The sequence below is a fragment of the Pholis gunnellus genome, assembly GCF_910591455.1.
Source record: "Pholis gunnellus genome assembly, chromosome: 24".
Lineage (NCBI taxonomy): Eukaryota > Metazoa > Chordata > Actinopteri > Perciformes > Pholidae > Pholis > Pholis gunnellus.
Window position 1 is genome coordinate 8,601,299 of NC_136551.1, and position 17,204 is coordinate 8,618,502.

The window sequence follows — 17,204 nt, forward strand, 5'->3', positions numbered from 1 at the left end:
ACTGTAAACACACTCAATAAAAGAAACAGAAAATATGTCCTCACCACCATAGCTGCCTTCTATCTCTCGCCAACCAATTTCTCTTTTCAATTCTCTCTCTATGTATTATGCATCTGCAGGGTATTGAATTGGCACTTTTTTTTATTTTTCCTATTGTAGTTTGCGACAGGCTGGATAACCTTCCTCCCCTTCTGCTCACGGAGAATCCTTTAAGAAAAATGCCATTGATTGCAACGCTGCCCTTGGTTCCTTTTCAATTTACTCTTCTTCCTTTGTGCCATTTTGTTGTTGTTTTTTGGTACCATGTCCATTATGACGGCACAGGAGCTTTGCCATTAAGCAACGTTTTCAACTGCCCGAGTATCTATTAGAACTGATGGCCATAACATAAACCTATATTGTTAAATTATTAGGAAGCACAGTGGTAGAGAAAGCTTACTGTCTATTGATCGTAATCTAAAAATGTAGTGAAGTAAAAGTATAAAGATGCATATTAAGCTCTTACTGGAGCAGAAGAAAAGCCAGGTAGAGGAGTGTATCCATGGCAACTACCAGTTGTGGAAGATAAATTGTGCTTCTCTCCAGTGTTGAGGTACTTTATTTGTCTAATCCACAGTCCTTTGTATTGTATTCATCTGACTGCTTGTCACTGGTTACTTTGCAGTTTCACAACACATGTGATGAAATAGAATGTGGAGCATTGATGTAGATTAAACCATCCAGCAGCAGCAGCAGCAGCAGCATCTTCTGATGATAATCACAGACCGCTCAATCACAAGCTCTGCTTTTCAAGATACATACATGATACTCATCATACAGTATTTACTTGAGTAAAATACTGACTCCTGATACAGCCCGCCGCTGTACGTTTCTTGGCTCCCTCCTCTCCTTCCAGTCGAGCGCCGTAAAAAGTCTTGATTTAAACCGGCGGCATAGATTTTGTTGCAATAATTTCATCAAAGCACTTGAAGGAATAATGTGAAAGAGTGGAACTTTTCCTGGAAGTGATGCAGCAAATCAAATGGGAATTGAGTTCTTTCAGTGCTGTCCATTACATTAATCATTCCCCCCCTCCATTTTTAGAACCAGCGTCAATATTACTTTTAGAGAAGTGTAATAAAAAAGATCCGTGACAATCACCTCTGTTGTTCAGAGTCGTATCTTCATATAACACTCATCTTCTGTCCAGGCTATCTGAGGTGCAACCTCCTGATTTTATTATTAGGATACTGAATACCTTTCATAGATTTTCCCGTAGCTGAATAAATTACCTGCATAGAATGGTGTGCAGTCAGGTGCATGTCGATCAAATATCTGATATTCACAGCTTCAGAAAGGAAAATATATTATTAAGAGGTTAGAAATACAATAAAGCATCATTGGCTCTTTATGAATCCACTCTATTCCAGATGAAAAAGCATTGCTTTGTGGAATATAATCAAGGCATCCGCTGCTCAAGTGCAACTGAAAATATCCTCAGATTAAAGCAGAAAATACGGATTTAAGATGACATAACTGTTAACCGCCGGGATTTGACATCATTTGAATCGGAGACCTACAGTTGTTTATGTAAAGTAAACGCGTATCCTATAACTTCCCGGGGTAAAGGCTACACTACTCCGACAGTGTGATACAACAGCAGTGGGGGTGTATACATGTTTGCTCACTCATTTATTCAGTGAACAAAGGATTGTGTGTTTTCCGAGGGAGCGTATTTAACACCAGATAGTATCATCCTCAGCTATGTAAATATTTGATCAGAAGCAAGACAAGCAGGCGGAGGGCTTCCTGCTCAGACGGAGACGGAGCAGGAAGCGATGGCACACTTCTCAAACGTACGGCAGTTTAGCGTTTCCTGACACAGTCCTGAGCGTCACTCGGCCGTTTTAAGGCCCGATATATTCTAATGACTCGTGGCCATAATGAGCAGCGTTAATATACAGTAACCCAGTATTTCTGTCACTGAACGCTCTAAAAATACCTCACGCTGTTTGAGTGATAATTCTGAGAATCTCAAAGCAGTGTTGCTAAATGTACCTTTAAAACAAAGTGATTAAATCACTCATTGATTTTGCGATCATTTGATTTGTATTTGTGATGTCAGTGGCACCACAAACCCAGATGAGCATCATGGGAAAATACTCAAGAGCTGCTGCTTTGGGTATTTTTAATATTATAACTCTGCTTCCAACCAAGACGCTGCAATGTGTGTCAACAACGGTGCAGACAGTATTTTAGAGAAAGACTCTTTAGTATGCCGACTGACTCCTCACTGAGAAGGCTGCAGAGACTGAGTAGTGACACCTTGTCGAGCATGTGCTTTCTGTCAGGGCATTGTTAGGAGTCAACACTGTGCTGTTTGAATGTTATCGCACCGAAAGCACAGCCCGAAGGACAAAGTGAAGTGAGGAGAAACAATGAAAAATAAATTCAAATAACACTAATAACTTTTTTAAATGGCTTCTCTCTGCTGCCGGCTCTTCTCTTCACTACATTATGAATCCAGTTAGGTGACAAAGAACGGAGTGTTTCTTTCGAATATTCTGTTTGGGCTTCAGTCAATTTGAGAGTTTTTTTTTTTAGCAGCACTAAAATCTGTTGATTATCCGGATGTGTTTGATGTGTTTTAATAGTTCAAATTAGGTTCACGTAGCACTGCCATCAACTTTTTAGTTAAGTGCTAATTTCAACTCCAAAGATCAAGGTAGAGGCGCTTTTATTACTCCTGAAATAAGTTGTAACCTCGAGAATTACAGAAGAGTGGTCCACATTCCTTTGAAGTCTTTCTGGGGTTGATTTGGTTGATGTGCATATTCATTGAAATTCATTTCCCATGTTTTTTTTTTGCATTTCTTCTTCGCTGGCTCTTGAGTGCACTTGAGTCACATCAAGGCTTCCTTCATGGAGATGGACACAAGGAAGGACTCTCCTTCAAACCAGCTAGGGTTTAATGATTATGTTTGACTCTCTGAGGGCCTCCTCTAACAAACTTTCCCTTCAACACTCCAAAGCACTTCGGAAGAATCCTCACTCGCATCCGCAAATGATTATGTTTGTCCCCCAACAGATTAGCTCCCGCTACCGTCCCAATCAATGAGCGGCCGTGAGGGTCGTCGTTAATCGAAGGCGCCTCCTCTCAGATCCAATGGAGGGACAGTCAATCAGCGCTCAGGCCTAATGAGTTTGTATTGTCAAATTGAGATGTGTATGAATGGCTTCAGGTGCCACACACGCAGGCGGATCTCCGGCAATTGAGTAAAACCGCTAATGGGCCTATATATCAAGAAGTAATGAGAAGAAGTCAGTAAAAGGGTTAATAGAGCAGAGAAATAAGAATGAATGGCCACAGAGTTGGAGAGTTTGTGAAAAGTCAAGTCGCACAAAAGAAATTGTCTGTTTCCATGAGGCGTTGAGGAAAACACTGAGAGAGCTGACACCTACTTCTTGTCTTCCAAGGGGATGCAGACAATAGGTGAACACATCCACAGTCGAACAATACAGTTAGCACTCCCGACTTCAGACACAATCATTCCCTTTAAAACTACAGCAGGTAGCATCAGACAACACCCTCAGGCAAGGGGAACTCAAACAATAACCACCGTTATGGTGCTGTAAATGGCAATTAAATATTACCAATTGGACTAATAATGATTATAATAAACTGGGGGAAAGTAACTAAGGCTGCACTACCATGCAGAAACGATTGCATTGAGTATATTGTATGCAAACTGGGGTAGCTGGATGAAAGCAATGAAACTTCAAATTCATTCAAAGTCAGGACGGTGGTATTTACATCCAGTGTGCAGCTTTGGGCCCTGAACCGCTGCAGGCAGTTCATTACTCTGACCTGTGGGTCGTTACAGGAGGAAGGTTCTCACAGCCGCTGTTGTCTCAGCGTGAGTGCAGCTGATCATTCAGTACGAGATGAGAGCAGCATTGTCCTCACACAGAAACGACCTCTTTACTCTTTCACTGTAAATCCCCTGCAGCCACATGAACGTTTGTCTCGTATCAGTAAATACAGGAATATGTATGTATATATCAAAACACGACTATGTTCATTGTATTTTACCTTTTTTCCATCAGTTTATTATGCACGCCTCTCTCGTCTGGTTTCTCTTGTTTTCCTCTCATCTTAGTGTTTTTTCCCAACAGTGCCAGTTGTTGGAAGGCACCTTGGCTGCTCACTTAAGAGACAGTTTGACTCGTGGCCACACACTTGTTTGGCTGCGTTTCATCCCTGTTTATTAAATTTAAAAGTTAAGCCGCTTGTCGTGCCTTAAGTCCTTGTACAGAGATCTGAGCTGCTTCATGAAGGAAGGCATCTTTTTTTTTTCTTCAACAACAAAATATCAGGCTTCAACACCGGAGCATTTTCTCTAAATACTTCAAATTCCTTATCCATTCACAAAGTCATAAAGACACCATGGCCCCCGACAGGCAACTTTGGATTCTTCTACTTCAGAAGCACATTTTATTTCTTTTTTAGTTTTTAAGAAATGCTGTTCCTGCCTGATTCTTCAAAAGAAGAATCATTTCCTGTGCAGGGATGTAATTGGTGCTTGCAACATATTCAGTCTGACTTTAAAGAACACCATTTCCCATCAGCCCCCAGATCATGGTGTACGTCTGTAATGCATTGTCTACTATACAGACAATAATTATCAACATGTCCATGTCGAGGTGATCCTGCAGCCACCCTTTGTATTTAAATGGATTTCAGTATGAATCTGTTCTTCTTTAAATGATTTCCAAACTTGGGTGTCGTGTAATAAAACGGCTAACAGGCGTATAACGTATCAATCCAACCTCAAACTGTCACGCTGCTGCTAAGCCCTTTGGAGTAATACTCCTTATCGGATGAAAGTCTGATGTTTATGGATTTCACTCTTTCAGGGTGAAGAGTTTTTGCTGCAGAAAAAAAAAAAGACACTTTAATAAAATCTATATCCGGGCTGTATTTAATACGTCAGGCATTCCTTCCAGTTTTCAATTTCGGAGTAAAACTTCACATTAATAACTCTAGTATCACAGGAACCACTGTATTTGTGAATGTTGTTTTTGTATATGATACAAGAATTCTGACTAATATTATTATTAGTGCTCCATTATATAGACGCGGGCTTTATGAGATGTAAAAATGTAAACAGCGATATGAAAGCTTAAGGGCACTGCAGTCTTCTGATGAAGACGAGGGAAGTGTAGCTGAACGGTTGGATTAGTATTCTCTTTGTCTGCTGGAGTATGTGAATGCTTCAGGGGAGCTGGAGAGACGTGTTGTTTACCGCCTCTGAATCTGTGGCTTCAGCAGCCAAATTAACTCAGATAAACTTTCAAGAGGTGAGATACAGAACGAGCCTGTGGCGCTGGGAAAATATTGATCCAGCCTGCAAGTTTCAAATCCCATATCCACGAAAACGCAAAGTGTTTTAATTAGTTCCTTTTGCCACAAGGTTCCCTCGCTCCCCGGCTCTGTGCTTTGACTCGCTGCCAGTCTCCGTTGTCTGCCGCCTCAGCTCTAAGTCAAGAACAAAGTCACTGACATGAGACTCATTTGGGTTTGTGACACACGGTGACAACTTTCAATGTGGAGCACAGAGTCTTTGGGAATGTGTTGTTTTGGCTCAGTGCTCCAGCGCACTGGATTTGAAATGAAACTGTAACTGTGGGTTTTAATTTGAGGATTTTTTTCATTGCCGCCGTTTCATTTAGAGTCCAATGTGCCGGATCAGACGGCATGAAACGATCGAAAACACCTAAATGCTAAATGACGGATTTATACAATACAATATTCAGGCTTGAATGTGTGTGGGACAACATCTTCTCTATTCAGCCCACTGCTTTGCCACACATTAGGGGTCTTCTTTGGGAGGTGTTAGACTTCGCTGCCCCGGCCGTCTCTGGGCACTTGCACCTTCATATCAATGTCTGATCCTCCTTTTAACTCGCAGGCTACCGAACGCCCATATAAGAGCCTTCTTAAGCAGGAAAGTTCATTCACACTCACTCTTGCGTCGCTGATTACTCCTGGCAAGGTCTGACCTCCAGCTGTCAGCGGCGATGCTACAGTGGATGCTCAGTTTGCTCAACCCCAGGATCACTTAAGGGCACAACTCCATTCAGCTGTGCCCACTGGGAGCCCCTCTTTGCTGCACTGCCTTCATTTTCTCATTACTTTCAATTGAATGCGGGCCCCGCTGCTGGTTCCTGAGAGCTCAGTGTGTTTTTGAGGGCTGACCGCTCCGAGAGAACGCATTTCAACTTTTCTTACTTTGCTTCCCACGTGAACCTGTTTAGTGCTGCAAGCTACGGAATAAAGGGGGCGCCCAGCGGACACAGAGCTGAAGCATCAGTATGGTAATGCTGACGCTTGCTGCTTTGAGCTGCAGTGTGGTGGAATATAGAGCTGAATAGTGCACACAACTTCTGCACCTGTGGAAACCAGAGGTGTTTACTCATGACGGAGAAGGACGATGCAGGGTTTGAGGGTAAATACAGTGTTTTGTTCCGTAGTTTCAGGCCTCGAAAATGCTCATAGGTTGGTTTTGTCAAAATAATAAAGTTGGAAGCTGCAGAGCTTCTGATAATACAAATAAAGCACCAAGTAAAGCCTTTTCCACCTGCTTCAGTGCGCTGTAGATCTCCTTTAATCATTTATGTAAGTCTTGGAAGCTTTTTTCCCATTGACAGCATGTACAAAATGTCTGTAAGGCTGAAACGCCTTTGTTTTGGAGAAGATTTGGTGGATCCACGCAAATAATCGCGATCGTCCGCTGAGGATTGTGTGGAGTCTCGGCGTTGTGGATTAGGGATTATCTAGATGTTGGAAACCATCCAACTGACTGCGGAGGAATTCGTTGACCTTCGAGTGGTTTTGAAAGTAACGACAGCAAAAAGTTTTGTTGGGGTGAGTGAGCTCTCCCCCCCCATGTATGGATGTAGGGGGAGGCGAGGCGAGGAGGCTCACCTTCAGCCGGAGGTCGGGTGTCGTCTCTGCAGACATCCAACCTGAGGTCACATCCTTGAGTGAGACGTTGAATATCCACCAGCTCCAGTCACGCCGCTCTACACCTGACCCCCCAACCTCTGTGTGCATCTTAGTATACCAACCAAAATTGCTAACAGTGTTTTCCCCTTGTTGTGTGTGTGTGTGTGTGTCTGCGTGTGTGTTTCACTGCCTTAGCAGAATCCCTGTTCAGCGGCCTGGGGCTGGGGACGGTGGTGGGCCTGGGCCTGGGAGCGCTGCTGCTGCTCCTCGTGCTGGTGGACGTCAGCTGCTTCTTCCTGCGTCACTGCGGCCTGCTGATGTGCATCACGCGCACGCTGTGCGGCAAGAAAAGCAGCACAAGCGGCAAGGGCAAAGACATAGAAGAGGGCAAGGCCGCCTACCTGTGAGTTTTGTGTTTCTTATATTATTATTATTTTTAACTTAAACTCAAAGGTTGTGATTTCTACTGTTGGGATGTGTCAGTGTTTGACAGTCACCAGATCATTCATCCTTGCAGCGGGAGCATCTGTGGGGGTATCTTGATGCTTGTGGGTCAAACTGTTGTTTTTACTGTTTAATTTGGTGCAACAATGAACTGAAAGACCTGAACGAATGGATACAAATCTATACGACGACATCAATCATTTTGATCCAAATGTAACCAGCTTCAGACAGAAAGAAACATATTTCTAAGCACTTGAGAATTAATTGGAAGTGCTGAATTTGTCAGGGATTTTTACATATTACTCTTTAAATGGTGTCATGAATTGGTATTAGTTTTTTTATTTCCTGTGCTCTCAATCAGTCTGCAAGATTAAGTCGCACCTTTCTAGTCGATATGAATAGCGCAGTGAAACATGTCCAGCCTAGGATCCTCTTAACATATTCCCTGTGAATGAGAAAAAGAGACTTATTTGTACCATTTACTGTAGGTACACCTACAACAGCCGCCCAACCACCTTTTCAACCACAGTATGTCTTTGATTATGTCTTATTCACTAACATCAGTGCGTCTCATCCATGTCTGTGCAGTGAGTTCACCTTGGGAGAGTCCCGTTTGCATGCATTGTGTGTACATTCATGACGTGCATGTATTTAATCTTAACTTTATGTGCTACCATGCTTCCTGTTTGTATCTCTGTATATTTGTATAGTTTATGCATGTAATAGTCTATAAGTGACCCACACACGTCTCATAGTACTGCATGAAGAAGAGCAAACACATACTTTACCTTCTTTTTACTCTCTCATCCGGCAGCGTGCAATTTAAAAGCCTACCCCCATGAAATTCATAGTACAAAAGAGTTTTAGATTTAGACTCAGTGTTATTTAATGCAGGGTGCAAGGCAAACCAAGGTTTCGCGAGATTGCGCCCACAGAGTCTGATTCATTGGCCTCGGGCTCTGCCATTTGTGTGTTAACATTGTCAGTGTGCCAGGCCAGTGTCTGGGATGCAGAGAGAGGGCTCAGAGAAAGAGAAGAGGAGGAGGAAGGGGGGTGCGTTTGACTTCTGCTGAGTCACTAAGCTCTCAGTGCTGGAGGGCTGGGTGGCTGCCTGCCTGCCCAGACAGCATGAATGTGCCTCAGCTTTATGTTAGAGCGGGTACTGTAGCGGCAACTCACACAGGCATTTACAGGCTGCACGTTGCTGCTCCCGCTTCTTTATGGCTATATTAGAGTTGGTAGTTTAGCGAAGTCACATAACAAATACAAAGCAGACTCACAGACACACAGCACGGCGCTGACCGCCACATAAATTGCAGCAGAAGGGTGCAAAATGGTCAAAGGTCAAATATCTCTGTATTTCTTTTACAGTCTGGGTCTGATTATCAGAGTTTTCATTCATCTGGTTCATGATTTTCCTCCAGCAGTGTTGTTGCTGAGATGCAGATACATGCTGACTCATGCTTTAAGATGAGTTCACGGAGCAGTTGGATGACGATTGTTGGAATAACATTCTGTCTACCAAATTGAGGCGACGCAAGTTCATTTATATGTCACGTTTCAGAGACAAGGCGATGCAAAGTGCTTTATATAAAAGATAAAATGATAACAAATATAAAAAAATATAAAAGATTTGAAGGGATGTAGTATTGCACATGAAATAAGGCAAATGTAAACAAGAGTGGTCCTACTCACTGCAGCAGAGGCTGAGATATCCAACCTTTTATCTCTAGCAAGGTCCAGATACACGGCATCCTTCATTTCCCATCATGCAATCTTTTATTTAGGACCTGTCTGGCTTAATCCCTACATCTTTTAAATCATACAACAACAGTTTATAACTCGGGTTCTCTGTTATAAATGTAGATTCTTAGCTCATACAGAGATAACCCCAATGACATCATCTTCACTGACCTTAAAGGGATAGTTTGGATGTTTTTAAATGGGGTCGTATGAGGCACTTATCTATAGTCGCTGCAATGAGGGATTACATGTGACTTTATGCACATTTCAGAACATACAAATATTAAAACCTATCTAGCCCTGCGGAGGCTTGTTGTTTGTTGTCCTGTTAGTCTGTATTGTAACGCTGTTGCAACACTCTTCATCTGCAGACAAACTGAGATGAAGTGTGCATAATGAGATGCCGCTTGAGATAATAGAAAGCTCCGATCCTCCTACTGAGTTTGCAAGATGCCAATAGTGCCAGTCCGAAGATACTTGGGGGTAATAAGTTGCAAAGACCAGCAAACGCTCCGCAGCAATATCAATGATATTGATACGAGTGTACACAGTGATAAATAACATGAGAGGGATAAGTGGCACAGATTAGAGGCTGTTTGTGTTGGTGTGAGCTGAGAAGTGTTTGTGTGTGTGTACGTGTGTGGGCTGGAAATCCGGTGGTGACAGGTGGTGCGGCTCTGACTTTTAAAACACGGGTTTCTGGGTCGACGAGGACACTGTCGGTCTTCCTCCGCCTGGTTTCGCTCCTCGGTGTGGTGCTGAAGCCTAGCGGGGAGCGGCCAGCGGCCAAGTGCCCTCGCAGTGCGGTTTTAACTCTGAGCCAGAGCTGACCAGCGGACCGTCGGTTGATGGAGGATGTGAGGCCGTCTCTCGATTATGAATCTGTCCGACTGCGGAAAAGATCAGCCGGGGACACGCTGGGCTTTGTAAATGCCTCAGAAAAAGAGTTGAAAGGTGTTTGCAGTGGCCCCATTGACTTCAAAAGTCAATCCTCACTTCCACTTAACCCAGAGCGTTAAGTGGAAGTTCCTGACTGTGTGCTGTGAAGTCAATGGGCAGGTGAAAAAGAGCAGTGGTCTGTGCAGCGGATCTGACTCCAAGTCTGCTGTTCAATAACGCCGAAAAGTGGCCGACTTTAACAAAGAAAATCTACTTTTTTACTTTGCAAGTCTCATTGTCTATAATTCTGATTCTGCTCCCACTTTTTACCAGCTCTGTCTCGAGGCATTTTTCTTCATATTGACTGATGGTGATAGTCTCAGTGGCAAATCCAGTCCCATCCTGTCAGTCAGTGATCCAGGAATAGATTTGCGCACCAGTCTGGCCCTTCACTCAGCTCCCAAGCACCTGAGGGCCAGCGTCACACAGAAGTTCAGTCTAGACTCAAAGACAGAACTGCATTTGGTTTTGTTGGAATAGTTCTGTGCTGAAGTTCAACTATCGGGTCACAAAAAGTTCATGTCGAATGCTTTAAATTGCTTTTTTTAATCCAGATTCTGAAGTCTGTCCATATATTGACACAATATGATGCCGCATAACGACACAGTGACAGTTTACGTGTTCTGGGGATGCAGGAGAGGTGTGTGCCGACGTCGGTGAACAGTTTGCCGTTTCCTCAGGCGTCAAAGGTTAGAAGAGGGAGAGAGGCTCACTGACAGACTTTGGAGTGTCTTCATACTCTGATGACTCATGGCACGAAATGACAGGAGGATAGCTTATAGTTAAGGCTCCTGTATCCTGCAGCGATAGACATGGGGAAATAAATAACTGTCTTTTTCTGTGCCAAACACTGCATGCTACTATGTCATTTGAGTTGCAATATGATAAATTCAGTTTTATTTTATTTTTCCTCATGATTTAAACCACGGGGTAGCAGCTAATGCTAGCGAGGCCCCTCCTTTGTATGATGTGGCATGAACCAGCATTTTACTTAGCAAACAAGAGCATCTCCCCTACTTTGTCACGCTAGTAAATAATACGATTACACATCATTATTGCCCTACTCGGTTGTGCAAACTTTTTTAAGAAACGAGACCGTTTGTGTTCTCGTCATGTGGAGCGCTCTTAAATTCCAAACTCTGGAGTGGCAGGCTCAGATGTCTGACATTTAATTAAGTGTGATTTTGCAGCACTCATCTTAACTCCAGTGCAAACAAGAAGCCGGTTGTCTGGAGAAGCTAAAAGGCTTTATAGGGGGCACACCCCACTTAGCATATACTAAAAAATAAATAAAAGGCATGGATCTGTTTGGCCTTGGAGGAGATTTTCCTTATATTCTTCCCACACAATCATGCGGATTTCTTCACCAGCTCAGGTAACGAGGTCTCTGATCCCCGTGTGAACAGCAGCTCTGTCAAAGTGTCCCTGAGTAAGACTTCCCCTTCTACCAGACTCTAAGATCCCGGATGTCAGCTATTATAAAACACCCTCGCTGTAGTGCGAACAAACACCCTCGCTGCATTGTGTGCTTTAGACCCCAGGCCCCCTCATTTCATTCTGTGGAAAGCAGGGATTGTAATGAGCCTTTATGGCCGGCCGTAGATGGCCTCGTGCTTATAATTAACGTCGGCAGAGGGAAGAACAAGTCGCCCCTGCTGCGCTGTGGTGTCACTTAGAAGCTCACAGATTGCAGGCACACATCTGCATTCACGCGCTCGTATCTCCCCGGCCCAACGTGAGCTGCACACAGCTGCTGGCTCGTGCAGCGTTATCAAAGAGGCTTGTCACGACCCCGTAGCCTCTCTGTTTGCTTTGTGTCCCAAACTATATTTTAAATGGAACTTCTGAGGGAGTGTGATTGTGCACGGAGAGTAACTGCTGCAGAAAAGGTGAGGGACAATTACAGTATGTCCCTCAGAATTTGAAAGAAAATCCAAAACCTGATTACTTTTAACTTTGACCCGAATTAGTGATCGCAGTTTTATGATATTGTTAAAACTATACAAACTAAGACCTTTCCGTCTTATCACTCAGTCAGACAGAGAGTCTTTTGACCCTTTTGGTGTTTGCCCCCTTTTGACGCCACTGGGAAGTCGCATCACATGTGAGACATCCGTACCCCTGGAGTGTCTGTCTGTTCAAGCCACACCACCTGCATCGTGCTGTCTTCACAGCAGGGTTGACAAACTGCCTGAGGAGCATCGCACATTTACTTTTTGGAATTGATGGTTGTGTGTTTCACGGGTGATTGTAGCATGTGGGGATTTCAGAAGCCAAAGAAAATACATTTCCAGATGTTTGACGTGTGAAATCCTTTCTGATCCACGTTATCTAATCGTCAAACACCTTCGTCAAGAGGAGCCAGACGCTAGTGAAGCTGAGTGCTGTCAGTAACGCAGATATTTAAGACTGTGTTACAGTGGTGATGAGTGGATTCACTATCAAATACAACATGTATCATGTATTTATTATAAGCTAGAAAAATCTCTGGCATCAGCTACAATTTAATTATTACATTTCGTCACTCTCCGTAGGTCTATTTGCCCAAAACTTTGATCAGTAATTGCAGTTATAGTTAACAACTTGTTGAGGATCTGTGTGATTTGAACAGCTGCCTGTGGGGGTAAGACTTAACCTAACAAAGCCGAGAGTAAGAAACACAGGGGATCGTACATCACATCTCTCCCAGTCGATATTGAGTGTTGCTTTTGATGAGATGGAAATGTGTCTGTTCAGTGAAACGCGGGGGGGCAGCAGAGTGTGTTGCATTCAAATTTACTGATGCGTCAGCAGTTGCTTCCCCAGTGTATCAACTTTTTAATGAAAAAACATGTTGATATGTTGGTTCACTGAATGCATTAGCGATGTCCTTGATTTGGCATCCACACTCAAGAGAGAGGAAACATCGTGCGGCAAGACCTTCCCATATGTTGAGAAAACCTACGTCCAATCTGGGTTTGCATGAAGCTAATGGGACATGAAATTGGTTCCTCTGTGCAGCAACTTTACCATCCACCAATCAGCCCAAAGGGGAACCCCCTCTGGCCAGCTGAAATATTTGGGCTTATTACAGTTCAGTATCACGCAGGGCTGATATTTGACATTCATGATCTCAGTGGAAAACCCCTCGGCGTTGGCAAACATCTAGTCTGACTATTTGGGGGATGAGTTTGTGCCTTTTTTAAATTGACTATTCGCTCTTTATGTCGTAAAAAATCCAATAATGTGAAATCATTGACACTTAAATGGAGGTATAAATACTTTATTTAAAGCTCCATCACATGCATTTTATGCGTTACTAACTAATTCCTATCTAATATTTGATTAAATACAATTTCAGTTGAATATTGCATTGCCAGAGTCAAACCTCAAATGAGGGAAGTTTTAAATTCCACTCATGGATTAATATACGAAGCATCCAAAGACATTTGATCTCGTGTTTTCTGCGACCCAGTTAAATATTTTTAGTTTGTTCTCTGCCAGAGCACATGAAACCTTGAAAATGCAAATGATTCCCTGTTTTATGGCTAAGAGAGGAGATAGAGCAGAACCTCGAGTCAAGCGGCATCGACGGGTAGATGGTTTATGCTTCCTCCTGCAAGGTGACGAACAAGTCCTGAATGATTAACAGGAGTTGGAAATGAGAAGCAGGACAACCCTGTGAACTCAGGAAATGAGTAGCCCTCAGCTAAAGTGTGCTAATAGCGGCCCGCTGGTCGCCTGATACAGATCTTCTTAAGTCTACATCGGCTTTCTCTGCTCGTGATACGATCCCTTGCTCCAAATCTCTTGACGGAATCAGAAAAACACTGAAAATGAGGGACAGTGATGAGGTATAGCCAGTTCCTTATTGATTCCCCGTATTATACCTTCCCAAAAGATGCACCGTAGAAGACCGGATTTTGAAGCTTTGATGGGCAGAAAGGGCTGCAACTCAATATCTTCATATTTTGCCCTTTCACTGTTTATTGTAGTCTGTCTTTTGTTGTTAAGGCATAGGAGCAAGCTTCTGCTGGGAGACATATTGCCTCCAAGACGTCCCTAGCTGGAAATTCAGCACAGGGCTTTATGTCCAAAATGAAACGACAAAAGATAGACAACTTTTCATTTCACGCTGGTGCGTGTGCGGCTGATGCTTTCACTATGAATGTGTCCCTGTTGGTTTGTCAAGAAGTGTTTGTCTTATTCGTAGGCTTCAGTATTTTAGTGGCTGCAGCAAATACGACTGACTCTTTGCTGATACATTATTTTAAATGTCCTGCAGATGTATGAATGCATCAAATATGACAACTATGTAGATAAAGCATTCAAACAACAATAAGCCACATGTGATAGCATAGAAGGATTTATAAAATACCTGCTGTCTAATTATGGGCCTTAAATGTCCAAATACAGTATAAGTGTTACAAAATGAATGCCTCGTACCAAGAAATTGTCATTACTTAAGTCACATTATGTCACTGTATTATTCCTATCCCACTTTTACCCACTCTCTGTATTAACTGCCATAGGATAAATTAGTTTTTTGTGCTGAATGCAGATAAAAGCTCTCGTACATCATATCACTAGAAATTCATCCTGCTTAGATTTTCATCTTGTGGCCACGTTATCATCAAGATAAAGCTGTGATGTCCTCCTGCTGAATTACTGGAAACTAGATGAGAGGAACATGCTTGCCTGAGAAGAGGCAGCCAGCCAATCAAATAGCTCGTGCTTAATAACACACCAATGTATATTTTATCTCTTTTTTTTTTTTTTTCTTCTTCCCTCAAAATGAATCAAAAGCAAATGGGAGATGTGCCAGCTCTGGGGTGATGTTATTCAGGTCGACACAGGCAGACAAATGAGAGTGCAGCACTCAAAAGGCAACAGCAATGAGCCACGCTGAGAGAACAGTGAGAAACCAGGACTAACAGGACAAAGGAAAGCCAGTGGTGATGTTCTGAAAGGGACATTTTGATCAAATGTTGAGGTTTTCGGATGTTTTAGATCCATATATAGGATCTGTTAAGTCCTAGTGCAGCTCACTTCTAATATAGCCTCTTTAGAAATTCACTACAAAATGTGTTTAATGTTCCCATTAAGGTGTTCTCTGGTGATTTAATACTGCACTTCCATAAAGTAAAGTAAACATTTTGAAATGAAAGAAGCAGATACAGAGATATCCAGAATTTTAGTCCCCGGTGTTGGTCAAGCTCCAAAAAACGCTGGATCCTACATCTCCCATAATGCAGCTGGATAGCATATTTGCATGCCTGGTAAATGCCCTTGTCTTTCAAACTACACACCACTGGTAGAAGACGCAGTCTTGCTGTTCATCTCCAAGCTAAAGCTGAGACAACCCTGATGACATCACTATGACATCATCAGAGCAGTTTTTCATTAAACAGCTGTTTAAACAGGCTGAGCAGTACACTTGTAAACTGATGTTTGTATGTAACATAAGTGGAATGCCCCTTTAAACTTTAAACACAGCGCACGTATCAGACTCAGCAGCGCTCTTATATACTGGAGACCCGGAGTCGGATCAGTACTCGTGGGACTTCAGGAGAAACTTGGGATCGATGGTGGTCTGCGTCTCACGTGTGTTTAGGTTTAGGCTGCAAAAGCACTTTGGATGAGGCTAGAACAGGATTTAAGATGTGACTGAAGGTTGACTCATCAACACGTGATTTTTTTCAAAAGGAAACCCCAACCCAGCCATTTAGCAAAAAGCAGTGATGTAGGTTACCAACAGTAAGGTAATGAGTCATGTGAACGCACTAGCTGAGTCAACGTCAGCTGCGCTAACTTTGGAAATAACTGAAAGGGTTCGTTTGGATTCTTTGAAGTGTATGTGAGGTGAAATGATTGTTTTGTGAATGAAGTCTGGAGCTACAGAATTATATAATAAGAATGGTCCTACCCTAATATATTTAAATTAAACAAGCCCTATACCTGGTGCTTATAGTCAGCATTTCCTTGTCAGTATTTAACCAAGACCGCGGTCGCCCCCCCAGGATCTTTCTTTGCCCAGAAAATCTAGAAAAATGGCTGCCAAGTCATGTTTGGTCGTGACTTTTCATGCAGAGCATTTTCCTCAGCCAGCAGACATCTATGCATCGATGTGGTGTCCAGCCATCCAGGTCAAAGTGAAGCATGAACATGAATAATGTGTTTCTTTAGGTCTGTGTGCAGCCCTGTAGAGGCTTTTATATTTAAATATCCCTGCTGCCTTTTCACTTCAATTTAATACAGCTTGATTAATCCCAACGGGAGCAACTCATTCAAGCACCGAAAGGTCTGAAAGGTGATTACTGGTGGGCTCTAAAGCAAGACCATTAAGCCCACACACTCTCATGGCAGTAATTCAGTACTAATTTAGCTAGCATTTATTGTATGTGCCTGCTTCATACAAAAACATCCTCTAGGTGGTCACTCACGAGTCTGTGCCTGTTCACATTAATTGTCTGTGTGCTTTGAGTTCCTGTAATTATCCAGCAACGGTGTGCAAAACTCAAATCATTTTCTGTTTTTTTTTTCTCTTTCTTTGCTTTTTTTTTCCCACCACAGGAAGCTACCACTGAAGGAAGAAAATGGAAAAGAGTCTCTCAAGCCGGATACGATTGAAATCAAAGTGCACAATGACAACAGCATCCACACAAAGCCCGTCATCAGCAAAGCGTAAAAAAAGGGGGTCGCCTCGCCACCAAAAGAACATTCGGATCACGAGACCAAAACCCAGAGAACCCACAGCACTGGAAAATAGTGGAGTAAAATACCATATCTGTTTATAACAATGCCCCAGTGACAGGCATGTGTACATACAAATAATAGGGAGAAAATAGAGAGAAAGGGTCAACCTTTTAGACACCCTGAGTGATAAATGTATCATGTTCTTAACAAACATGGCATCAGTGGAAGGCTCTTGTTGATCAATGATTGTATTTTTATTTAGTATTTTTGTTTGTCCCACTTTGGTTCATAACTTTTGATTTACAACCTACATCGGACTTTCATGCAGTTAAATAATGACACATCAGCCCCCACTTGGACTGAAGCATTGCCGCTTCAAGCTAGCTGACTTCAGTTTTGTTGCTTCAGGAGAACT

The 17,204-nt window shown here is 42.8% G+C and overlaps 1 protein-coding gene across 1 annotated transcript in view; it reads left to right on the forward strand.

The window, feature by feature from the left end:
- ncam2 (neural cell adhesion molecule 2) overlaps window positions 1-16,781 on the forward strand; it is a gene marked incomplete at both ends in the record, with an annotated part of 211,766 nt that extends 194,985 nt beyond the window's left edge. The window contains 2 exons of the mRNA XM_079185868.1: window positions 7,184-7,391; window positions 16,667-16,781. Of these exons, the coding sequence (XP_079041994.1) occupies window positions 7,184-7,391; window positions 16,667-16,781 (323 nt within the window). The remainder of the gene's footprint in view (window positions 1-7,183; window positions 7,392-16,666) is intronic.
- Between the last annotated feature and the right edge of the window lie 423 nt (window positions 16,782-17,204).